The sequence below is a fragment of the Diadema setosum genome, chromosome 11 (assembly GCF_964275005.1).
Source record: "Diadema setosum chromosome 11, eeDiaSeto1, whole genome shotgun sequence".
Taxonomy (NCBI): domain Eukaryota; kingdom Metazoa; phylum Echinodermata; class Echinoidea; order Diadematoida; family Diadematidae; genus Diadema; species Diadema setosum.
In genome coordinates, this window is record NC_092695.1 from 12,446,452 (window position 1) to 12,474,066 (window position 27,615).

The window sequence follows — 27,615 nt, forward strand, 5'->3', positions numbered from 1 at the left end:
GAATCACGAATTTGTACTATAGTATATATCAACAGACAACATAAAAAAAAAAAGAACTCGCCGTTTCCATCAAAATGCCTAGGAATGTACATGGCATATACAAACACATGAAACATCATTATACACATTTAATCGGTACAGATATATATGGCTTTTTTTTTTTTTTTACAGATTAATGATATTTAAATATTTCAAAGATACAAGATAAATGATGAGCTAGTCGTTATATTATCATGCATCAGATCTGTCTCGTTATACAGTAAAATCATAACACAAAAAAATAATGATAATACAAGTGTATATAAAACGGCAATCTTTACTTATGTTGTGATACAAACTTCTTTATAACTTAACCCATACTCGGAATCAATGCATACACCTCTCTGTACCAATTTCAAGCTTTTAGGATTTATTTTTGTAGGTCTGCCTAATACATGTAACGACTTCATCACTGAACACATTCCAGAATATCATCATTGTTGTTGTTTTTTCCCCCTCAGATATCTTTCTAGACAACATAAGATGATAACTGATAAAAATTCGCATAGGAATAAAATGCAGTCGTTCAATTAAAATTCATAATTTCACGCACTTATTTATTTATCTATCTAAATAATCATATTCATCAAGCAATCATTGGTGTAGGGTTGTTTGTGTGTGTGTGTGTGTGTGTGTGTATGTGTGGATAGGGAGACTGTTTAGGCCCTACTATTTACAATATATCTCTTCATTTATCTATTCGTTCATGAGATTTTGGTTATGAGAGAACTATTATTCTTCTTAATACGGAATACAATCTATGACTAACTGACGAGAGTGAAACTCTTAGTACAAAGTTCTTGTGACATTCGATTTTTTTTGTGTTTTTTGTTTGTTTGCTTGTTTGTTTGTTTATTTTTTGGGTGTTTTTTTTTTTTTTTTTTTTTTTGGCTGAAGAAATATCGGGTGTGTGTGTGTGTGTGTGTGAGTTGTTTGGGAGTAAGCTAGGAAGTGTAACCGCCTCGGAGGCGTCCACCCATGTCTATGTTGGCGTGCCGTCCGATATTGTAGTATTGCAGAGTTTTCTGTTCCTGGTTCAGGGATCTTCCGGAGAAGGTCAAGACTTGCTGGGAAGGCACAATGTTAGTTTTGGCTTGAATTTTCCTCTTCAGTTCATGAATAGTATCGTCACCGCAGGTGTTAATGGTGATCTTCTTTCCGTCGGACTTCTGCACAAATACCTGAAATGTCGGTCGTGCCGCGGCTTGCGCCTGTGCCTTCTCTCGTGCGACGTCATCAAAAAGTCTCCCTGAAGAGCGCCGCTGTGTGGTCGATGGACGTCCGTTAGCTGTGTCCAGGGAGCTGCAGCTGCTTCCTTCAAAACAAAATAATGAGATAACACATTAAAATATATTAAATGGGTTAGTCAAATACCGGTAAGTGATTGGCTAAACACAGTCACGTGATGGAGGAACATTGGTTATGTTCGCCCATGGGAGAACATTTTTGTAATGTTCTCCCATGGGAAAACATTTTCACGTAACAAATGACAGATCGGACCCACGCACACACAGTGAATTTCGCTCTGCGCGAGCGCGCGATCGAGTGCGTTGTGCTGGTGGTTGACGTTGACGTATTTGACTAACCCATATAATATAACAGATGATGACTTTTGTTGTCGGGAACATGTACCAAACGTTCCACCCTCAGGGTATGAAATGCTATTTCGGGAGGCTATAAGAAAGTACGACTTCGTCTCGGGACTTATAACCTCCCTCAATAGCATTTCAAACCCTTCGGGTGGAACATTCGGTATGTTCCCTCCCCCGCCAGTCATCATCTTATTGTGAGCTGCATGGACCACATAACTTTGATCTAAAACAATGATTCACCCTCGGGGACTGACGGACTTTTCCCCCAAGTAAGTTGGTTGTTAGTATTGAACGGCTTCCATTTGTATTTGCCAAGTTGTTGCCATAAACTATCTGCTTCGACTGATTTGACAGCATGCATGCGCAGGCAAGGTTACCAGGCCTTTGTATATCAATATAATATATATCTAAAATATATAATTGTCAAAACAGATTTCTTTACATCGTTGTCCAACTGTAACATTACAAATTGTTGTAGTCTTCTTTTTCAGCAATGACGGTATGTTGTTGTTTTAAAGAAAAAAGGAAGAGAAAGAAAAATTGGGGCCCTATGACGGTACTGAACTTTTGAATGGATTGTCTGATTTTCTTCAAACTTCACAGATGTGTTTTACTGATATGTCTGCATTCACTCAATCCACATACATGTTTATGATTCAATCACCTTTAGGCCTAATGATTGAATAAAAGTTTTCTCAGTGCACTCAAGGGACATTAACAAAAATGAAGTGAAAACTGTACTAAATTGCCAGGAGGTCAATTTACAATTTAGAATATGTAAGATTAATCGATTTGTGGTGGTACTGGTAGATATCAGCGGAACCCTTTTAGAATGACGGTTACGTAGTTGTTAAAGAAGAATAAAACCCATATATATATTATGTGGATTGAGTGAATACAGGAATGATATAGGAGGACATATCGGTGATGTTTGAGAAAGATCGGAAAATCGGTTAAAAAGTTATGAGTTTTTACAGTTTCAGTGCTGCCATTGCTGGATTAGAGTTTAAGAATGCAACGTAATTGCCACGTTACGCATCAATGGACAACAGTATAAAAAAATATTTAGCGAATTCAACAAAGATAATATGTTTATTTTTCTAACATAATGAAAAGACTGGCCTCTCTCTGAAAACAGGGAAACTAGCATTAATATAATTAATGTCAGTATCAAAAGGAGGAAATGAAAGTGAAATAAATGAATGGAATGAAACTCTAGATCCGCTAATCTAGAGTAATGTGACAGCTCCCAAATTTGATTAATCTTTGTTACCTTATTCCTGATGAACACTTACCACTTCACGGCATTGTTTCGACAGCGTTATTAGTATTATACATTATTTATGATCCCTGTCTGAGAGTATTTAAAGCTCCTGCTCATTTGTATCACTGGTTTATATAAAGTTTAAAAGTAAAATTGTAACAATTGTTTGAAGTTTGTGTACATATGATTTTACAGGCATATTGTTACATAGTCATTGTCTTTAATATAGACATGGTCGATATTGGTACATCTGTTTGTATGTGTCGTGATTCTCTTCGCAATCACTTTCTGGTTCTTTTTTTCGTAAATATATAAAAAGTAATTATTTAGATAATATTTGCTGTATATAATTAACCATTTTGGTACCCCTGGCAGACTGCCAAATACTGTTGTTGTTGTTTTTTTCCCATTAATTCTTCCCGCTTTCGTGTATTAAGATTAAGAGTTTTATTAGTACATATATAATTGGTGTTGTATTATATTGGTATCACATTTTCAGATAGGGCCTCATCCACGTCAAGCTCTGCTTATGATAACGGTCCCCTGTATTAATTTCTCCTTTGTTAATAGATACAGTATGCCTTAATATGTTATTTTGATTCATATATCACTTCAGACTGATGTTGTTATGCAAATGATTTTTTTTTTTTTGTGTGTGTGTGTATTGATTTGTATGTTATCTGTATCATTCTGTTTTCATTTGCAATTGTATTCGGAGAAAGAAAATGCAGAAATGAACCAACCAACCAACCAACCAAACAAACAAACAAAAAAATAGCGGAATTCTCTTTACATTTTTTTATATCGTCGTCCATGACTGCAGTAACGATTTTTTTTTTATAGTCTTCTCATCCCATCCAGCGATGGAGGTACCGAAACTTTAACATTTCATAACTTTTGAACGGATTGCTCGATTTTCCTCAAATTTCACCGATGTTATACTACTATATTGCTGCATTTCCTCAATTCACACACATTGTTAAGGTCTCTGCATTCTCCTCTAACTTCACAAAATGAATTATCAGGATATGTCGATTATTTCAGCGGTATAGGCCTATTATAGGAGGTATCAACGTAAAGTGGAGAGCCACTATACACATATGAGAATGCATGAAGTTACTATCGCGTGTCTCTATAACTAACAAGGCAAGCGCCATAATGTGTCTCGCCCATTCGCGTACAAGAAATTGTGCGCGAATGGGATATAACAGATTTTAAAAAAAAAGAGATATAGCAGATAAAAAGATATATATAAGGGTAAAAATTTATGGCAAAAAAGAAACGTGCCATAAAAACTTAACATTGGGCCCTTAAAGTTCGTTGACCCATGCTTGTGACCATTGACCTTGTGGTAACCATCCACTCCCCAAGGGACATCTACCATCCAAGTTTGGTCACAAATGGAGTTATGGATCAAAAGTTATGACCCATAATGGAAACGCGCCATAAAAACTTAACATTGGGCCCTAAAGTTCATTGACCCCTGCCTGTGAGCTTTAACCTTGAGGTGACCTTCATATATGGTAAAATGTGAAACTTTATATGACCCCTCTTCCCTCGAAGTTTGATTGCAATTGAAGCCCAGAGTAAAGAGTTATTGAAGTTTTTGAAGCGTTACGGACAGACGACGGACGAACGACGGACGGACAGACGCCGCAGGCGATCCCTTAGTCTCCCCGCACCTCCGGTGGGCTCGACAAAAACCACGAAGGAATACAAATACCGTATATAACGGGCACTACATTACCTGCTGAACTGTCCTCCCCACTGTCACTGTGACTGAACTCGGCTGTAATGCTGTTAATTCTGTAGGCCACAGGCAGGCTGTCTAACCCTCCGCTGGGAAGGTTGTGGAACTTCCGGCACTTGCAGCACGTAATGTGACCGGAAATATTCTGCCTAGCTAGGCAACTCTTGCAGAAGCAGTGACCACACGACAAGTAGCGAGCATCCCTCAACGGCCCAATGCAGATTTCGCATTTAAACATCTCCCTGGCCTGAAACCCATGGGCAGGGATGTCCACTCTCTGACCGCTGGGGCCGAATGTCCGTTGAATCTCTTCCAGCAAAAAGTTTAGGGTAAAACAGCGGGGAATGTTGTCGACGCCTCCCGCAGGAAGCCTCGTACTTTTCTTGCACTCGCAACATTTGACGATTCCCGGCTCGTAACTTGCTTGGACACTTCTAGTGATGCATTCTTTGCAGTAGGTGTGGCCGCAAGGAAGACTTCGAGCGTCCTTCAGTCTGTCTTGACAAATGCTGCATATCAGCTTGTTATGAAATGGGATCAAAATGCCGTTCGACATCTTTGCGTTTTTCTAGCACGGTGTAATCGACCAACCAATGTTACGATTTAATCAAGTTCAAAATTGCGTTATTTCTGCGATGTGATGACTGCGCTTTCTTCTCAGATACTGACGATATGACAATGTGTTGCGCGCTTATATCTGATCTGCGATGTCAGCTGTTTACATAAAACGCCAGACAATATATGGGGAATTCCCAGGTTAAAGTTGTTCTACGGCCACAAGCATACTGCTGCCCTACGCGGTATTACACTACTACTGAATTGCCTCTCAGCACGTGTATAGACGTTCATAATTATGAGCCTTCGATGTGTGAGTGTGTTTGTGTGTGGGGAGGGGGGTGAATTAGTGTTTATGTACGTGTGTGTTTTGAGTGTGGGCCTGCGCCTGTGTTTGTATCAATAATGTAAAATTTGTCAATATGTCTTTGTGATAGTTTAAGTGTAAAATGGATAAGAGTTATCATAAAACGCAATAAGGAACATTGATTTGTTAGTATGCACTATGGAAGCTCAACTATTATCATCTCTATTATTATCATCTCTATTATTATCATTATTATAATTATTGATATTGTTATTGTTATTATTAATTATTACTATTATTATCGTCATCATCATATCTAGGCTACAGGAGAAAAATCTGACCGTTTGTGCAAATCTTGGCATTTTCACTGTTTGTGGTTGATTGTCTATCATATATATGCTATGCCTGCAAATTAATTACTGATAAAAATTGAACAAGTAGGCCCACCTCGAGTTTAGATTCAGTACGTGCCCTTGGGCTTTATGTTATTTACAGTAAAAGCCTTTGAGATGCATCGAATGTTCAATTCAACTGCAGATACATTTGGGACAAGACAACAAGACTTCAACTTTTTCACATTCATGAAGGCCCATCCTGCATTAACAAACAAACCCAAAACCCCACCCGTAATCATGAAACCTTTGTCACAAACTTGATGAGATTAAAATGAGTCTAAGATAGAGACGACACAAACATTATAAGACAGAGCGGAAAACCACTTTAACATGACGTCACATAATTACGCTCGTTCAGTCTGCAGACACACGACTCTCATTCGGATTGCGTAAACTCCCCACCAGCTCCTACCAACATTGGGAAATCGCTTCCGCGGGCTGCTCGAGGTGCTGCAATCAGGAATAGTCTCTATTAAAACCGTACTGTAACACCTCCAGTGAGTCAAAAAAAAAATCACGTTTCTGTTTAGGCGGTATGAACAGTAATTTGATTTTTTTTTGAAGAAATTCGAGCCATTGGTATCAGAGCGTTGAGTTACAAGTCTCAGTTAATAAGAATGAATGTGATATTTTGATGCAGAATACTCGTACATGTATTTTAATTTCATGTTCTTGTATTTCATCACTAATTACTCCAGACGAAATTGTCATGAAATTGCTCTGAATGACACTTCAATAGAAATGCAAAGATTTTTCTTTTCAGCCGAGAGTGCATATTCTAAAATCTAGGAAAGGTTGTGTGAGACTACTATTTTTAACATGAGAATAATCTACATGAGAATTATCTACAATAAAATGAACATATTTGATGGTATTTGGGTAAGCAATAACATTTTTCGAGAAGCAGTTCTATGTTTAGCCTATGGATATGGAGTTGTTTCGAACCTTCAACCTTCACGGGTTACATTAATGACATATTCTTCAAAGCCCTTTGGTACAAAAAAAGAAGAAGATTGGTGTCGTTATTTTGGTTTTGCAAGTACCATTATCATAGACATGGAAATGGCCAAAACAAGGGGGGAGTCATAATTCAGACCTTCTACTGCGTGCTTAGCTGACGATTACGTCTGCATTTTATTTAAGAAGACTATAGTAGAGCGTATCAAGCGCTTAGCGCACACTGATTTCCCTGCCTATTTTGGCACCTCGTTACAGCAATGATCTCCTTGTAATATATACGTTTCTCATATTCTCGCTAAAATACTGGTATCATTATGCCCGTTGGCACTAGCGTCGCGTTAGCGTTTTGTTTGGTCTTGTTTTTGTTTGTTTTTTTCTTTTAATCATACACAAAATACATCCGAGTCGACGTTATCAGCTTAATTCTTTTCCGGTCTGGGCAAGAATGAAGCAATAATCTATCGCTGCTCTATCATCTTGCGGGTGACTGACGGTTTGCACCTTACATGCATGTTGAACGTAACACATTATTGTATAAAACTGTTCTGTACATAACTCCACAGAGCGGGCACTTAGTGGAAACATGAAGTATCTCTCCTTAATATGTAACACACAGGTATGTCTGATTCATTCCAGTCATGTTATAAGCCACACATACTAGTATCTCCCGTACACATATCAATGCAAAAGGCCATATTAAAGGGAATGTCCCATCTCGAATAAAAAAAAAAGAATACAAAACAATAATTAAAGGTATTTTTCTGCTTAAAACAATTCTGTTGGCTCTATATATTAAGACTCTCAACAATAACGTCAAAGAAAATAATGTAAAAGAAAGCGAAATAATGTAGTAGGACGCCACAGACAGGACTCAACTTGCGAGTGTGCCGATATTGCCCACAGAAGACAATCACTACTATATATTTTCGCAGACAGATATCCGCTATAGCAAGGTCTTCATCAGATCTCCCTCTCTCTCTCTCTCTTTATGTATGTATGTTTGTTTGTTTGTTTGTTTGCTTTTATTTCTGCATTCAATCAGATGCAATTTGAATGCAAACTTCAAAAAGTACAAAGACAAAGAATAACAAGTGCAGTGAAATAAATCGATAACAGTACATAAATAGATTCACATAGGTGATTGCATTGAGCAATGTAGATACACAGAAACATGAAATAAAATATACAGTATTTTTCAGTAAACAACAGAGATAATTGAATGCAGGAGACCACCATCATAAGCGATTAAGCTTGAAATGGATGGAGGCCTCATGTAATTATATATAGTTTGTATACATGCATACATAGATATTTATATAATACTATATTATTGTTATTATCAAGATCATTATTATTATTAATATTATTATTATTATTATTATTATTATTATTATTATTATTATAAGTGGAAGAAGGAGTCTCGAGCACGCCATTAAGCTGTAGAAATGGAGTAGCTGAAGACATCATTTAGAAAAGTGGCCACAGGTGGATTCCTTTTCAGTATTCCAAAAATAAAAATAAAAAAAGCCGAAAAAATTAAACTCTACAAAAATTGATCATTTATGTTTTTTTTTTTTCTTTTAATGAGATACTTCTCATTTCTGGGGGAAAAATCATTTTGTTGTCATAGCAACGATAATAATGTGGCATGAACATCGTGAAAACAGCTGATCATAGTAATTTGTAATGAGTATGCTACTCAAACTTTTCATGTTTTCATGCTTTTTGATAAAAAAAAATCATTTTCGGTAACAAAATAGCTGTTACCATGGCAACCGTCATGGCTATGAGGTTGCCCTGACAGTCGGAAATTGTAATTTTTAATTTGATTGAAGCGATATGTTTATATTGACTTATTTTGGTGTTTATAGCATGTTAATTTGTGTATGAAAATGTTGTTGGAAATGAAATAAAATGAAATGAAATGAAATGAAATGAAATGAAATGAAATGAAATGTTTTTATGATGTTTAATGAAGAATACTTGTTCTTTCAAAGAAAATAATTTGTTGCCATGGCAACGGCTAAAGATGTCATTTATAAATATGGCAAAAGGTGGATTCGTGTTCGGCACCCCAAAATAAAGGAAATAGTAAAAAAACAAAAACTCACTCGACAGAAATTTATTTTCTACCGATGTATGTTATTCTTGCTTTTCTTTCAATCGCAATGCACATTTTTCTTTAAAAGGCAGCTTTCGTCATGTTGTTGCTATAGCAACGAAAATGAAGTGAAATGAACATAGTGGACAAATGAGCTGATACGGTAATCGAGATAGTAATTTATGACAAATATTCTACTCGATCTTGTCATGTTTTCTTGCTTTTTCATGAAGATATAATTTTTCTTTATAAATAGTTGTTGCCATGGTAACCGTCATTGCTATGAGGTAACCATGATATTTTAAAAATTGTGTTTCTTTTCAATTTGATTAAAGAGGGTTTATAATGACATATTTTGGTGTTAACAACATGTTTTTTATGTTTGATGAAGAATACATGTTCTTTTAAGGAAAATAATGCGTTGCCATGGCAACGGCTGAAGACGTCGCTTAGAAAAATGGCAACAAGTGGATTCGTGTTCAGCACCACCAAAATAGGGGAAATAACACAGAAAATCAAAATCTACAGGAAATTTTAAGAACATTACAACTCGCCGTCTACTAAAACGTGTAACTCTTATATATATATATATATATATATATATATATATGTATATATATATATGTGTGTGTTGATAAGGTAGTCCACGTGTTGGCAAGATAAAAAGATAAGTAACAAAGCTGCAACAAAGTTCATGCTGAATACAGCATGAACTTTGTTGCAGCTTTGTTACTTATATATATATATATATATATATATATATATATATATACGGATTCAGAATCATAATAGTGAATTCATTGTCAAAGGAGCTCCTCAATCTTATTTTCTATAGTGATATCCAACCATTCACATTACTACACACAAACACACACACACACACACACACAAGCATCTCCGGACCACGACTGGCAAAACGTGATTTAAGAAAGTTAATTGGGAGGAAACTGATTAGAAAATGTATTCAGAGTAACAAATGATCAGTCAGTTAGCGTGGAACGTGATCAGGAACATAATATTAAAAAACGACAAACATGAAAGCCACGGACAAGACATTCTTGGAGAATCCCCGTCTGCGGTAATCGCCAATGTGTAGAGCCATCTATTGCGAGCCATTTATTGTTCATTCGTTGTTGTTGTTGTTGCTGCTGCTGTTGTTTTTGTTTATGTTGTCGTTGTTATTGTTATTGCTGTTGTTGGAACATAATTTGATTTATTTCAAATACAATCTATGTACGTGACAAAGGAGCAGCATGAAAATGGTTATGAAGTATTGATCATAATTCTTCTTGCAATGCGGCTTTACTTGCAGAGATGGAAGCCTTTGGATTCATTATTACTATGACGTGATCACTCTCTTTGACGTCATTATCTACCCCCCCCCCCCTGATTCCAAGGGTACATATCGTGTTACCTTGAGTGCAGTAACGACACGGTTACATGCATAGACATGAAAATCACATATTCCCTGCACATAGCAGGTATTGTGAAACCGGGGAATTCCAGCTTACTGTTTATCATGTTCATATACGATTCACTCGCAGCTGTTTAAAATAGCCTTGCAGGCAAAGTTCGTGTACCCCGTAGCTACCAATCCCCTCCCCCCCCCCCCGCCATCTCACAGTTCGAAGAATTTGAAGTGTTGTAAATCAATCAGCAAACTAAAATTGAAATGAACAGCTCATGTTGGTTCACAATTTGTCTCAAATAAATTCTCATTATACATACTCTCAGCCATGTTTGTGTTGACAAGCCTTACCATGTGCATCTTACCTACACATAGCTCATAATCTGTAATGTACATCAAATTTCAGCTTCAGTTTCAGCTTGATTTTATTTCTGCATTTTTTTTCTCAAGGATGTAATTAATTAAAATAACAACACGTGTATCTGACAACATAATAGAGAAAATCAGTTTCACATTCATAATATAATAACGACAATCGGTAAAGTTTAAACTTAACGACAATGAGGTCAAAGGAATTGACGATACACTTGTTTCCAGGTAAAAAGGGAAAAAAAAATAGTACTGCTTTCTGTATTCATAAACTAGGACTCTGCTAACACACTTTTTTTTTTCAACTCCAGACGTGATAATGTTTGCATTAATATTATTGCACGTCTGTTACTCGTACACACTAACTCCGTATACCATGCCTACAGCAACTTGCAGCCTGGCTGACAACGCATCCAGATAACCTATGACTTCTATAGTTTGCTGATAAATATATAGGCCAATACGTATTTACGCTGAAGCTGGCTATCATGTTCCGAATATCTACTCTCTTTTTTTCAGAAACGGGATGTTTATAAATGAAGTATAGGGTATACACATGCAAGTACTCACGCCAACTCCACTAGAATTAAACTCTCAGTTTTTGCATTTAGAAGTACTATTGCTTTTTATGGAGATTAATCATGGCGTGGTTATACAGGCATAGATACTAGATGAAAAATATATTCACCTATAATATAATGGCTATGAACATTGTTTGCCAGACTTGGCATAATCATATGTGATTTTCGTCTTGCAACCTGGCCATCCTCCCATCTCCATTGCACTGATCACCACAAAACAACCATACACGTATAGATATTCATATTCATTTGAGTTGAATTGAATTTATTTGATATAGATTAAAAAACACATTAAAAGAAAAACACTCTTGAAGTTTGCCAGTACTGCGTCAATTTGTCGTTAATATCAGAGTCAGAATCTCTTCTCAGTGACCATGTACAAGTTTATTTTGTTTTGTTAACGTCTTCGTCAAGTACATCACTGTCACGTGCTTTGCTATGGGTATTTCAAAATTCAAAGAATTTTGTGTCACGTCTATCGCCACACTGTCTTAGTATATAGATTAGATCGAGTGATAAAAATCGTGATAACGTGAGTGAATGTTACAGTTAAGCCCCTTATGTATGAGAAATTTAACCAAATCAGTTTGATTCATTGCATTTCAAAACCTATTGCGAGTCATCCAGGACACTCGATCATTCCCCATTCTACATTGTAAAATGTTCTATATACATCCTTGGAATTTCGTTGTATTGATAGCGGCATCATGAAATAACTCAAGACAAATAGGCCTGCTATAGCAATATTCGTTTCTGCTTTCAAATATTTTTTATTCCACTTCTATGACGCAGAGTCGTACTGTTTCCCTGCTTACTTATGACTACAAGCAATCTTGAGTGCTGTCACAGTTACCTTTACAACCATCTCACACTCGAAACAGAATTGTGCTAGCCCAGCAGACATTATTTTATTTACACAGTCTAGCATTCTGGAACTCTGTTTCGACATAAAAAAAGCACCGTCATTGAATTCGTTAAAAAAAAAAAGATTCAAACTATTCCTGCTGAAGTCTCATGATGCAACAGAAAGAAACTAATTATCTATGTTGTAAGCACAACGTTATTGATTCTTCTTACGCTGTATGCGTCTGCTTAAGGCATTCCATATCACATTCCATGTTCATTTCATTGCGAACTAAATCTAGGTAACTATTATACGTGTCTTCACAGAGTAGATACTGTAGTCAGTTCCGCTGCCAACAATTCCCTGTGCCACCGCACTTTCTCGGTGGCTTTATATGCTATACCAGAGCACACCTCCCTGGCCATACTGTCCTGCTATGCATGCCCATAAATCGTCTCTGTGGGCTTTGTGTATATGCATTGATCTAGGCTTCTTCTTTTTTAACCGTCTCATCTCTCTCCCCCTATTTCTATTTCATCTTTTTCCCACTTTCTTTTTTTTTTGTTCCCTCTTTTCTCATTTCCCGCACTCTTTGTAGTCTGTTTTAAGTGCTTCACCAACATAATACAGCTGAGTGGGTGAAAGTTTGTAAAATCAAAATAACAGAGAAGACACTTTTGAATGAAATACATAAGAATCGCGGATTTGTGCTATAGTATATATCAACAGACAGCATAAAAAAATTTAAAACCTCCCTATTTCCATCAAAATACGTAAGGAATGTACGTTGCATATATACAAACACATGAAATCTCATTTCACTCACTTGATCGGTACAGATACATGACTTTTTTTTTTTAACAAATTAATGATATTTACATATTTCAAAATACAAGATGAATGATGAGCCAGTCATATTATCATACATCAAATCTGTATTATTAATACATTAAATCTGATACAAAAAATGATAGAGGAAACGGCAATCTTTACCAATGTTGTGATACAAACTCTTTACAACTTAACCCATACTCGCAATTTCCATGCAGCTATTAGGATCTCTCCTTTATAGGTCAGCCCTATGACGACCTCATCATTGAACACAGTCCAGAATAATTTATCATCATTGTTTTGTTTTGTTTTTTACCTCAGATATTCATCCAGACAATGTAACGTAATAACTGACAAAATCCGCATAGGAATAAGATGAAGTCGTTGAATTTAAATTTTGAATTTACTGTACTTGTTTATTTATTCATCTATATCATTCTATTTATCGACCATGCATTGGTGTAGGGTTTGTTTGTTTTTGTGTTTGTTTTGTCGTGCTTTGTTTGTTTTTTTTTTGTTTTTTTTTTTTTTTTTTAGATAGGGAGACTGTTTAGGCCGTGCTATTTATCTATTCATTTATCTATTCGTTCATGTGATTTTGATTATGAGAGAACTATTATTCTTCTTAATACGGAATACATGACTAACTCTGACGAGAGTGAAGCCAAATTTACAAAGGTTATTACAACGCTCGAGGTTGTTGTTTTTTTTTTTCCTTTTTTTGCTTGTTATGTCTGGAGTACTAGTATAATGAGCTGTTCGCAAGTAAGTTAGGAAGTGCGCCCTCCTCGGAGGCGGGCACTCAGATTTATGGTAGCGTGCTGTCCGATATTGTAGTCTTGCAGAGTTTTCGCTTCCTCGTTCAGGGTTGTTCTGCCGTACGTCAAGACTTGCTGTGAAGGCGCAATATTAGTTTTGGCTTGAATTTTCCTTCTCAGCTCACGGATAGTATCCTGACTGCACGTGTCAATGGTGACCGTCTTTCCATCAAGCTTTTGCACAAATACCTGAAATGGCCGTCGCGCCGCGGCTTGCGCCTGTGCCTTCTCTCGTGCGACGTCATCAACAAGTCTCCCTGAAGAGCGCCGCTGTGTGGACGGTAAACGTCCGTTAGCTGTGCCCTGGGAGCGGCAGCTGCTTCCTTGGAAACAGAATAATGAGATAACATACATGTAGTTATGAGTATTGTGAGCTGCATGGACCACATATCACTGATCTAGAACGTTACCCTTGGGGTCTGACGGACCCCCCCCCCCCCCCCCGGCCCCATACGTCGGTTATCGTATTATCGGTTTCAATTATTTTGTATTTGCCAAGTTGTTGCCATAAACTATTCATATTGCTTCGACTGGTTTGACAGCAGGCAATGTTACCAGGCCTTTCTATATCAACATATACATTATAACATTATACATTATACATTATAAAATATAATGTCAAAATAGATTTTTTTATATCGTTGTCATATACTGTGACATTACAAATTGTTGTAGCCTTCTTCATCACTGATGACTGAATAAAAGTTTAAGTTTCGGTGCTGCTATTGCTGGATGAGAAGAATGCAACATTAATTTTCACGTCATGCATGGACAACAATATAAAGAAAAAAATAATATTAAGACAATTCAACATTTTCATTTTTCCAGCATAATGAAAACACTGACCTCTCTCTGAAAACAGGGAAATTAGCATCAACATAAGAGGAGGAAATGAAAATGAAATGAATGAATGGAATGAAAACAAATTAATTTTTGCAGAATTCTCTTTACATTTTCTTTACACCGTCGTTGATGAGTGAAGTCACGAATGGTTGTACCTAGTCTTCGCATGCAGATGGCGGTACCAAAACTTTAAAAGTTCATAACTTTTGAACGGAATTTCCCAATTTTCCTAAAACTTCACCGACGTGTTCTACTATGTACTAATATTGCTGCATTCCCTCTATTCACATATATTTGGGTCTCATTCTCCTTCAACTTCACAGACATGAATATTCAGGCTATGCCGATTATTTGTATAGCGGTATAGGAGGTAACAATGTAAAGTGAAGAGCCACTATGAAACCATGATTAGGAAGTTGCTATCATTGCATGTCTCGATAACTAGAAACCTCTAAGGAATACAAATACCGTACAACGGACACTAACTAAGACTTACCTGCTGCCTCCTCTTCCCCACTGATCTCGGCTGTAATACTGTTAATTCTGTAGGCCACAGGCAGGCTGTCTAACCCTCCGCTAGGAAGGTTGTGGAAATTCTGGCACTTGCAGCACGTAATGTGACCGGAAGTATTCTGCCTCGCTAGGCAACTCTTGCAGAAGCAGTGACCGCACGGCAAGTAGCGAGCATCCCTCAACGGCTCAAAACAGATGGCGCAGGCAAACATCTCCTTGGCCTGAAACCCATGGGCAGGGATGTCCACTCTCTGACCGCTGGGGCCGAATGTCCGTTGAATCTCTTCCAGCAAGAAGTTTAATGTAAAACAGCGGGGAATGTTGTCGACGCCTCCCGCAGGAAGCCTCGTACTTCTCTGGCACTCGGAACATTTGACGATTCCCCGGTCGTAACTTGCTTGGACACTTCTAGTGATGCATTCTTTGCAGTAGGTGTGGCCGCAAGGAAGACTTCGAGCGTCCTTCAGTCTGTCTTGACATATGCTGCATTTCAGCTTGTTATCAAAGGGGATCACAATGCCGTTCGACATCTTTGCAATTTAATCAAGTTCGAAAATGCGTTATATCAGCGATGTGATGACTGCGGTGTCTTCTCAAATACTGACGATATGACGATGGGTAGCGCGCTTATATCTGATCTGCGCGATGTTAGCTGTTTGCTGATACGAGACACGACGGGGAATTCCCAGGTTAAAGTTGTTCTACGGCCACAATCTGCCCTGCGCGGTATTGCACTACTGAATTGCCTCTCATCATGTGTATAGACGTTCATAATTATGAGCCTTCGATGTGTGTGTGTGTGTGTGGGGGGGGGGGGGGTGAATTAGTGTTAATGTACGTGTGTGTTCTGAGTGTGGGCCTACGCCTGTGTTTGTATCTATAATGTAAAATTTGTCAATATGTCTTTGTGATAATGTAAGTGTAAAATGGATAAGAGTTATCATAAAACGCAATAAGGAACATTGATTTGTTAATAATGTATGCGCTGGGGAAGCTCAACTAGTATCAATATTATTATTATCATTGTTGTTATTGTTATTATCATCATCATCATCATCATATCATCATTACGTATAGGTCACAGAAGAAAAATCTGACCGTTTGTGCAAATCTTGGCATTTTCACTGTTTGTGGTTGATTGTCTATCATAATTATATGCTATGCCTGCAGATTAATTACTGATAAAAATTGAACAAGTAGGCCCACCTCGAATTTAGATTCAGTACGTGCCCATGGGCTTTATGTTATTTACAGTAAAAACCCTTGAGATGCATCGAATGTTCAATTCAACTGCAGATACATTTGGGACAAGACAACAAGACTTCAACTTTTTCACATTCATGAAGGCCCATCCTGCATTAATAAACAAACCCAAAACCCCACCCGTAATCATGAAAACTTCGTCACAAACTTGACGAGATTAAAATGAGTCTAAGATAGAGACGACACAAACATTATAAGACAAAGCGGATAACGACGTCACATAATTACACTCACTCAGTCTGCAGACACACGACTCTCATTCGGATTGCGCAAACTCCCCACCAGCTCCTACCAACATTGGGAAATCGCTTCTGCGAGCTGCTCGGGGTTGTTGTTTTTGTATTTGAGGCGCGTCATTCAAATGTGAATATTTACGCCTTTATCTTTATAATATGATTATTTTACATATAATAAATAAATAAAAAAAAATAAAAAAAAAATAATAATAACTCTTTACTATCATGCAATCAGGAATAGTCTCTATGCTGCAATCAGGAATAGTCTCTATTCAGACCGTACCCTACTAAAACCTCCAGTGAGTCAAAAAAAAAAAAAAATCGCGTTTCTGTATACGCGGTATGAACAATCATTTTAAATGGGCATTTAGAGCCATTGGGTGTATACCATTAGAGCGTTGAGTTACACATTTTAGCAAGTAAAAATGAAGATGTTATTTTGATGCAGAATACTCGTATTCTAATTTCACGTTCTTGTATTTCATCACTAATTACTCCAGACGAAATTCTCATAAAGTTGCGCTGAATGACAGTTCAAGAGAAAAGCAAAGATTTCTTTTTTTTTAGTCGAGAATGCATATTCTAAAATCTAGGAAAGGTTGTGTGAGATTATCTTCTTAACATGAGAAAAATCTTAATATCTACGCAAAAACATATTTGCTGGTATTTGCGTGAGCAATAACAATTTTCGAGAACCAGCTCGAATTTTAGTCTATTTCATGAATGACTTTGAAGGCCCTTGGTACAATTGATGCTGTTGCTATTTTGATTTTGTATAGTCAATAACACATTCTATTGCGTGCCTGACTGACAATTACCAGTACGTCTCCATTAATAAGACTATCATACATGTAATGTAACGGCGTATCAAGTGCTCAGCGCATGGTAAATTTCCTGCCTGTTTGGCTCACGTCGTTCCAGCAAGGAGCTCCTTAGTCTGGCTTCCAGACCCTCTGCCCATACTATTTCGCTATCCATGATATTAACGCCCTCAACGTCGAAAACTAGTATAGTTTAAGTTGATTTTCTCGCTCGGCAAAGGCGGCGACTTCGTCGCGGGGCGGCGACTTCGTCGCCGCGGAGTCCAGTTGGCAAAGGGTCTGGAAACCAGACTAGGAGCTCCTTGGTTGCAGCGATTGTAATATTATACGTGTTCTAATCAGTACTAGTATCATATATACCCGTTGGCACTGGTGTCGTGTAAGATTTTTGTTTTGCTTTGCTTTGTTTTTCTTGTAATCATACACGAAATACATTGATGTTATATCAACTTATTTTCCGGTCTGGAGGGCAAGAATGAAGCAATAATCTGTCGTTCTCTCTCATCTTGCGGGTGACCGACAGTTTGCGTATGTTGAAAGTAAAGCACATTGTAGGGCCTATATATGTTTTGTATACCTCCATAGAGCGGGAACTCAGTCGAAACATAGAGTATCTCTCCCATGTAACACACAGGTATGTCTGATTCATTCCAGTCATGTTATAAGCCACACATATCTCCAGTACACATATCAATGCAAAAGGCCATATCAAAGGGAATGTCCCATCTCGGTAAAAAGAAAAAAGAAAAAGAAAAAGAAGAATACAAAACAGGTATTTTTTTTCTCCTATATAACAATTTTGTATGCTCTACAGATTAAGACTCTCAGCAATAACGTATACAAATGTATAAGAAAGCAACATAATATAGAAGGACGCAACAGACAGGACTCAACTTGGAGTCTGCCTGTATTGCCCACAAAAGACAATGAGGCGTCTACTGAGAGAACCAGTATCAACACTTGAGAAAGGGCGGCGAGACGCTCGAAAATTTGTGTGAAGAAATAAACCGTTGGTGAATACAGCATGAACATTGTTGCAGCAGCTTTGTTACTTATCTTTTTATCTTGCCAACACGTGGACTACCTTATCAACATATATATATATATATATATATATATATATATATATATATATATATATATATATATATACATATATATATATATATTTGTTTCTATGCGTACCGCTTATAGACAGAAGTGTTGCATAATGACGGCATATCATGGATATAGTGCATCATGGAAATAGTTTGTAAACGTGCTTCTGAATTTGATGTGAAAACCGTCTTTCTGAATGTGATTCGAGTTTACACTACAACGAGTCTCTAAACCCATTATCCCTACCCCGATAACCGAGATTCCATATACAACATCGGTGTCACAAACACCATGGGGTCTGGTAAACATGTAACTCTTATATATAAATATATATATATATATATATATATATATATATATATATATATATATATATATATATATATTATATGGTATGTATACGGAGTCAGAATCATAATAGTGAATTCATTGTCAAAGGAGCTCCTCAATCCTATTTTCTATAGTGATATCCAACCAATCACATTACCACACACAAACACACACACACACACATACACACACACAAACATCTCCGGACCACGACTGGCAAAACGTGATTTAAGAAAGTTAATCGGGAGGTAACTGGTTAGAAAATGTATTCAGAGTAACAAAATGATCAATCAGCGTGGAACGTGATCAGGAACATAATATTCACCAACAACAAACATGAAAGCCACGGACAAGACTGTGGGGAATCCCCGTCTGCAGTAATCGCCAATGTGTAGAGCCATGATCTATTGCGAGTCATTTATTTGTTCTTGTTAATGTTGTTGTTGTTGTTGTTGTTGTTGTTGTTGTTGTTGTTGTTGGACCATGATTTGATTTATTTCAAATACAATCTATGTACGTGACAGAGCAGCAGCATGAAAATGGTTATGAAGTATTGATCATAATTCTGCTTGCGATGCGGCTTGACTTGCAGAGATGGAAGCCTTTGGATTCATTATTACTATGACGTGATCACTCTCTTTGACGTCATTATCTAACCCCCCTCCCCCCCCCCCCCCGTGATTCCCAGGGTATATATCGTACTACCTTGAGTGCAGTAACGACACGGTTACATGCATAGAGTTCATGTACCCCGTAGCTATACCAATCCCCCCCCCCCATCTCACAGTTCGAAGAATTTGAAGTGTTGTAAATCAATCAGCAAACTAAAATTGAAATGAACAGCTCATGTTGGTTCACAATTTGTCTCAAATAAATTCTCATTATACATACTCTCAGCCATGTTTGTGTTGACAAGCCTTACCATGTGCATCTTACCTACACATAGCTCATAATCTATAATGTACATCAAATTTCAGCTTCAGTCTTAGCTTGATTTTATTTCTGCATTTTTTTTTCTCAAGGATATAACTAATTAAAATAACACGTGTATCTGACAACATGATAGAGAAAATCAGTTTTACATTCATAATATAATAACGACAATCGGTAAAGTTTAAACTTAACGACAATGAGGTCAAAGGAATTGACGATACACTTGTTTCCAGGTAAAAAGGAAAAAAAAAATAGTACTGCTTTCTGTATTCATAAACTAGGACTCTGCTAACACACTTTTTTTTTTTCAACTCCAGACGTGATAATGTTTGCATTAATATTATTGCACGTCTGTTACTCGTACACACTAACTCCGTATACCATGCCTACAGCAACTTGCAGTCTGGCTGACAACGCATCCAGATAACCTATGACTTCTATAGTTTGCTGATAAATATATAGGCCAATACGTATTTACGCTGAAGCTGGCTATCATGTTCCGAATATCTACTCTCTTTTTTTCAGAAACGGGATGTTTATAAATGAAGTATAGGGTATACACATGCAAGTACTCACGCCAACTCCACTAGAATTAAACTCTCAGTTTTTGCATTTAGAAGTACTATTGCTTTTTATGGAGACTAATCATGGCGTGGTTGTACAGGCATAGATACTAGATGAAAAATATATTCACCTATATAATGGCTATGAACATTGTTTGCCAGACTTGGCATAATCATATGTGATTTTCGTCTTGCAACCTGGCCATCGTCCCATCTCCATTGCACTGATCACCACAAAACAACCATACACGTATAGATATTCATATTCATTTGAGTTGAATTGAATTTATTTGAATATAGATTAAAAAACACATTAAAAGAAAAACACTCTTGAAGTTTGCCAGTACTGCGTCAATTTGTCGTTAATATCAGAGTCAGAATCTCTTCTCAGTGACCATGTACAAGTTTATTTTATTTTTTTAACGTCTTCGTCAAGTACATCACTGTCACGTGCTTTGCTATGGGTATTTCAAAATTCAAAGAATTTTGTGTCACGTCTATCGCTACACTGTCTTAGTATATAGATTAGATCGAGTGATAAAAATCGTGATAACGTGAGTGAATGCTACAGTTAAGCCCCTTCTGCATGAGAAATTTAACCAAATCAGTTTGATTCATTGCATTTCAAAACCTATCACAGTACTGCGAGTCATCCAGGACACTCGATCATTCCCCATTATACATTGTAAAATGTTCTGTATACATCCTTGGAATTTCGTTGTATTGATAGCGGCATCACGAAATAACTCAAGACAAATAGGCCTACTATAGTAATATTCGTTTCTGCTTTCAAATATTTTTATTCCACTTCTCTGACGCAGAGTCCTACTGTTTCCCTGCTTACTTATGACTACAAGCAATCTTGAGTGCTGTCACAGTTACCTTTACAACCATCTCACACTCGAAACAGAATTGTGCTAGCCCAGCAGACATTATTTTATTTACACAGTCTAGCATTCTGGAACTCTGTTTCGACATAAAAAAAGCACCGTCATTGAATTCGTTAAAAAAAAAAGATTCAAACTATTCTTGCTGAAGTCTCATGATGCAACAGAAAGAAACTAATTATCTATGTTGTAAGCACAACGTTATTGATTCTTCTTACGCTGTATGCGTCTGCTTAAGGCATTCCATATCACATTCCATGTTCATTTTATTGCGAACTAAATCTAGGTAACTATTATACGTGTCTTCACAGAGTAGATACTGTAGTCAGTTCCGCTGCCAACAATTCCCTGTGCCACCACACTTTCTTGGTGGCTTTATATGCTATACCAGAGCATACCTCCCTGGCCATACTGTCCTGCTATGCATGCCCATAAATCGTCTCTGTAAGGGCTTTGCGTATATGCATTGATCTAGGCTTCTTCTTTTTTAACCGTCTCATCTCTCTCCCCCTATTTCTATTTCATCTTTTTCCCACTTTCCTTTTTTTTTTTGTTCCCTCTTTTCTCATTTCCCGCACTCTTTGTAGTCTGTTTTAAGAGCTTCACCAACATAATATAGCTGAGTGGGTGAAAGTTTGTAAACTCAAAATAACAGAGAAGAGACTTTTGAATGAAATACATAAGAATCGCGGATTTGTACTATATTATATCAACAGACAGCATAAAAAAAAAAATTAAAACCTCGCTATTTCCATCAAAATACGTAAGGAATGTACGTTGCATATATACAAACACATGAAATCTCATTTCACTCACTTGATCGGTACAGATACATGACTTTTTTTTTTAATACAAATTAATGATATTTACATATTTCAAAATACAAGATGAATGATGAGCCAGTCATATTATCATACATCAAATCTGTATTATTAATACATTAAATCTGATACAAAAAATAATAGAGGAAACGGCAATCTTTACCAATGTTGTGATACAAACTCTTTACAACTTAACCCATACTCGCAATTTCCATGCAGCTATTTGGATCTCTCCTTTATAGGTCAGCCCTATGACGACCTCATCATTGAACACAGTCCAGAATAATTTATCATCATTGTTTTGTTTTGTTTTTTACCTCAGATATTCATCCAGACAATGTAACGTAATAACTGACAAAATCCGCATAGGAATAAGATGAAGTCATTGAATTTAAATTTTGAATTTACTGTACTTGTTTATTTATTCATCTATATCATTCTATTTATCGACCATGCATTGGTGTAGGGTTTGTTTGTTTTTGTGTTTGTTTTGTCGTGCTTTGTTTTTTTTTGTTTTTTTTTTTAGATAGGGAGACTGTTTAGGCCGTGCTATTTATTTATTCATTTATCTATTCGTTCATGTGATTTGGATTATGAGAGAACTATTATTCTTCTTAATACGGAATACATGACTAACTCTGACGAGAGTGAAGCCAAATTTACAAAGGTTTATTACAACGCTCGAGGTTGTTGTTGTTGTTTTTTTTTTCTTTTTTTTTTTTGCTTGTTATGTCTGGAGTACTAGTATAATGAGCTGTTCGCAAGTAAGTTAGGAAGTGCGCCCTCCTCGGAGGCGGGCACTCAGGTTTATGGTAGCGTGCTGTCCGATATTGTAGTCTTGCAGAGTTTTCGCTTCCTCGTTCAGGGTTGTTCTGCCGTACGTCAAGACTTGCTGTGAAGGCGCAATATTAGTTTTGGCTTGAATTTTCCTTCTCAGCTCACGGATAGTATCCTGACTGCACGTGTCAATGGTGACCGTCTTTCCATCAAGCTTTTGCACAAATACCTGAAATGGCCGTCGCGCCGCGGCTTGCGCCTGTGCCTTCTCTCGTGCGACGTCATCAACAAGTCTCCCTGAAGAGCGCCGCTGTGTGGACGGTAAACGTCCGTTAGCTGTGCCCTGGGAGCGGCAGCTGCTTCCTTGGAAACAGAATAATGAGATAACATACATGTAGTTATGAGTATTGTGAGCTGCATGGACCACATATCACTGATCTAGAACGTTACCCTTGGGGTCTGACGGACCCCCCCCCCCCCCGGCCCCATACGTCGGTTATCGTATTATCGGTTTCAATTATTTTGTATTTGCCAAGTTGTTGCCATAAACTATTCATATTGCTTCGACTGGTTTGACAGCAGGCAATGTTACCAGGCCTTTCTATATCAACGTATACATTATAATATTATACATTATAAAATATAATGTCAAAATAGATTTCTTTATATCGTTGTCATATACTGTGACATTACAAATTGTTGTAGCCTTCTTCATCACTGATGACGGTACCGAACTTAAACATCATAACGTTTGAACAAATTGTCTGATTTTCTTCAAACTTGACTGATGTGTACTGATATTTCTGTATTCACTCAATTCACATACATGTTTAGGCCTATGATTCATTCACCTTTAATGACTGAATAAAAGTTTAAGTTTCGGTGCTGCTATTGCTGGATGAGAAGAATGCAACATTAATTTTCACGTCACGCATGGACAACAATATAAAGAAAAATAATATTAAGAGAATTCAACATTTTCATTTTTCCAGCATAATGAAAAGACTGACTTCTCTCTGAAAACAGGGAAATTAGCATCAACATAAGAGGAGGAAATGAAAATGAAATGAATGAATGGAATGAAAAAAAAAAATGAATTTTTGCGGAATTCTCTTTACATTTTCTTTACACCGTCGTTGATGAGTGCAGTCACGAATGGTTGTGGTATCTTAAAAACTTGTAGTCTTCGCATGCAGATGTCGGTACCGAAACTTTAAAAATTCATAACTTTTGAACGGATTTCCCGATTTTCCTCAAACTTCACCGACGTGTTTTACTATGTACTAATATCACTGCATTTCCTCTATTTACATATATTAATTGGGTCTCATTCTCCTTCAACTTCACAGACATGAATATTCAGGCAATGCCGATTATTTTTGTATCGGTATAGGAGGTATCAATGTAAAGTGAAGAGCCACTATGAAACCATGATTAGGAAGTTGCTATCATTGCATGTCTTGATAACTAGAAACCTCTAAGGAATACAAATACCGTATACAACGGACACTAAGACTTACCTGCTGCCTCCTCTTCCCCACTGAACTCGGCTGTAATGCTGTTAATTCTGTAGGCCACAGGCAGGCTGTCTAACCCTCCGCTGGGAAGGTTGTGCAACTTCTGGCACTTGCAGCACTTAATGTGACCGGAAGTATTCTGCCTCGCTAGGCAACTCTTGCAGAAGCAGTGACCACACTGCAAATAGCGAGCATCCCTCAACGGCCCAATGCAGATGGCGCAGGCAAACATCTCTCTGGCCTGAAACCCATGGGCAGGGATGTCCACTTTCTGACCGGTGGGGCCGAATGTCCGTTGAATCTCGTCCAGCAAGAAGTTAAGGGTAAAACAGCGGGGAATGTTGTCAACGCCTCCCGCAGGAAGCCTCGTACTTTTCTGGCACTCGGAACATTTGACGATTCCCCGCTCGTAACTTGCTTGGACACTTCTTGTGATGCATTCTTTGCAGTAGGTGTGGCCGCAAGGAAGACTTCGAGCGTCCCTCAGTCTGTCTTGACAAATGCTGCATTTCAGCTTGTTATCAAATGGGATCACAATGCCGTTCGACATCTTTGCGTTTAACAGCACAATAATTATAGTAATCGACTAACCAATGTTACAATTTAATCAAGTTCGAAAATGCGTTATATCAGCGATGTGATGACTGCGGTGTCTTCTCAAATACTGACGATCTGACGATGGGTATAGCGCGCTTATATCTGATCTGCGGGATGTCTCCTGTTTGCTGATACGAGACACGACGGGGAATTCCCAGGTTAAAGTTGTTCTACGGCACAATCTGCCCTGCGCGGTATTGCACTACTGAATTGCCTCTAAACACGTGTATAGACGTTCATAATTATGAGCCTTCGATGTGTGTGTGTGTGTGGGGGGGGGGTGAATAGTGTTAATGTACGTGTGTATGTGTATGTGTATGTGTATGTGTGTTCTGAGTGTGGGTCTGCGCCTGTGTTTGTATCAATAATGTAAAATTTGTCAATATGTCTTTGTGATAGTGTAAGTGTAAAATGGATACGGGTTATCATAAAACGCAATGAGGAACATTGATTTGTTAATAATGTATGCGCTGTGGAAGCTCAACTAGTATCATTATTATTATTATCATTATTATCATTATTGTTGTTGTTATTATCATCATCATCATCATCATCATATCATCATTACGTATAGGCCACAGAAGAAAAATCTGACCGTTTGTGCAAATCTTGGCATTTTCACTGTTTGTGGTTGATTGTCTATATGCCTGCAGATTAACTACTGATAAAAATTGAACAAGTAGGCCCACCTCGAATTCAGATTCAGGACGTGCCCATGGACTTTATGTTATTTACAGTAAAAGCCCTTGAGATGCATCGAATGTTCAGTTCAACTGCAGATACATCAACAAGACTTCAACTTTTTCACATTCATGAAAGCCCATCCTGCATTAATAAACAAACCCAAAACCCAACCGGAATCGTGAAACCTTTGTCACAAACTTGATGAGATTAAAATGAGTCTAAGATAGAGACGACACAAACATTATAAGACAAAGCGGAAAACCACTTTAACATGACGTCACATAATTACGCTCTCTTAGTCTGCGGACACACGACTCTCATTCGGATTGCGCAAACTCCCCCAGGTCCTACCAACATTGGGAAATCGCTTCTGCGAGATGCTCGAGGTGCCGCAATCAGGAATAGTCTCTATTCAGACCGTACTGTAACACCTTCAGTGAATAAAAAAAAATCACGTTCGGTTAATGCGGTATGAACAATCATTTGAAATGAGCATTTAACTCAACGCTCTATTGATACGATTGGCTCGAAATTGGTATCAGGGTGTTGAGTTACAACTGGAAGTCTCAGTTAGTAAAGATGAAGGTGTTATTTTGATGCAGAATACTCGTACATGTATCTTAATTTCATGTTCTTGTATTTTATCACTGGTATTACTCCAAACGAAATTGTCATGAGGTTGCGCTGAATGACACTTCAATAGAAATGCAGAGATTTTTTTTTTCTTTTCAGCCGAGAATGCATATTCTAAAATGTAGGAAAGGTTGTGTGAGACTCCCTTTTTTAACATGAGAATAATCTTATCTAATAAGAAAAAAACAAAACAAACATATTTGATGGTATTAGCCCAAGCAATAACATTTGTCAAGAAGCAGCTCCAAGTTTAGCCTATGGATATGGAGTTGTTTCGAACCTTCACGGATTACATTAACGACATACTGTATTCTTCAAAGCCCTTGGTACAAAAAAAAAAAAAAAGATTGGTGTTGTTATTTTGGTTTTGCAAGTACCATTACCATAGACGTGGAAATTGCCAAGACAAGGGGGAGGAGTCATAATTCAGACATTGTACTGCGTGCTTGCCTGACGATCACGTCTGCATTAATAAGACTATAGTAGAGCGTATCAAGCGCTCAGAGCACACTGAATTTCCTCCCTTTTTTGGCTCACCTCATTACAGCAAGGAGCCCCTTGTAATACGTTTCTCATAAACATCCTCTCGATACGTACAGTAACTCACAATGATAAAATACTATGCCCGCTGGCACTAGCGTCTGGTTAGCTTTTTGTTTTTGTTTTTGTTTTGTTTTTTCCTTTAATCATACATAAAATACATTGATGTTATATCAGCTTCTTTTCCGGTCTGGAGGGCAAGAATGAAGCAATAATCTGTCGTCCCTCTCTCATCTTTCGGGTGACGGACGGTTTGTACTTTACATGTATGTTGAAAGTAAGGCATATTGTAGGGCCTATATGTTTTGTATACCTCCATATAGCGGGCACTCAGTGGAAACATGGGGTATCTCTCCTATGTACTAGTAACGCACAGGTATGTCTGATCCAATCCATTCATGTTATAAGCCACACATTATCTCCCGTACACATATCAATGCAAAAGGCCATATTAAATATACATTTTCGCAGACATATCGCCGCTATAGCAAGGTCTTCATCAAATCTCTCTCTCTTTCTCTCTGTGTATTATAATTATATATATATATATATATATATATATATATATATATATGTATATATATATATATATATATATATATACATATATATTCACACAATATTATGTATCTATATGATATGAAGGATATGTATAGATGCATAATAATGATATCGACCTAATGTGTAATATAAGATTATATACAAATGCACATATAGCCATGTATACATATATATATATATATAT

At 37.3% G+C, this 27,615-nt stretch overlaps 3 protein-coding genes across 3 annotated transcripts; all 3 read right to left on the reverse strand.

The window, feature by feature from the left end:
- Positions 1–983: 983 nt before the first annotated feature.
- Positions 984–5,215, reverse strand: LOC140235277 (uncharacterized). The gene is made up of 2 exons (XM_072315308.1): positions 4,643–5,215; positions 984–1,354 (listed from the first exon to the last, which is right to left on the reverse strand). The coding sequence occupies exons 1-2, from the start codon at positions 5,199–5,201 to the stop codon at positions 984–986; spliced, it is 930 nt and encodes a 309-aa protein (XP_072171409.1). The 5' UTR covers positions 5,202–5,215.
- Positions 5,216–13,634: 8,419 nt separating this feature from the next.
- LOC140235254 (uncharacterized) lies at positions 13,635–15,700 on the reverse strand. The gene is made up of 2 exons (XM_072315287.1): positions 15,154–15,700; positions 13,635–14,137 (listed from the first exon to the last, which is right to left on the reverse strand). The coding sequence occupies exons 1-2, from the start codon at positions 15,698–15,700 to the stop codon at positions 13,767–13,769; spliced, it is 918 nt and encodes a 305-aa protein (XP_072171388.1). The 3' UTR covers positions 13,635–13,766.
- Positions 15,701–22,891: 7,191 nt separating this feature from the next.
- LOC140234589 (uncharacterized) lies at positions 22,892–24,966 on the reverse strand. The gene is made up of 2 exons (XM_072314614.1): positions 24,420–24,966; positions 22,892–23,262 (listed from the first exon to the last, which is right to left on the reverse strand). The coding sequence occupies exons 1-2, from the start codon at positions 24,964–24,966 to the stop codon at positions 22,892–22,894; spliced, it is 918 nt and encodes a 305-aa protein (XP_072170715.1).
- Between the last annotated feature and the right edge of the window lie 2,649 nt (positions 24,967–27,615).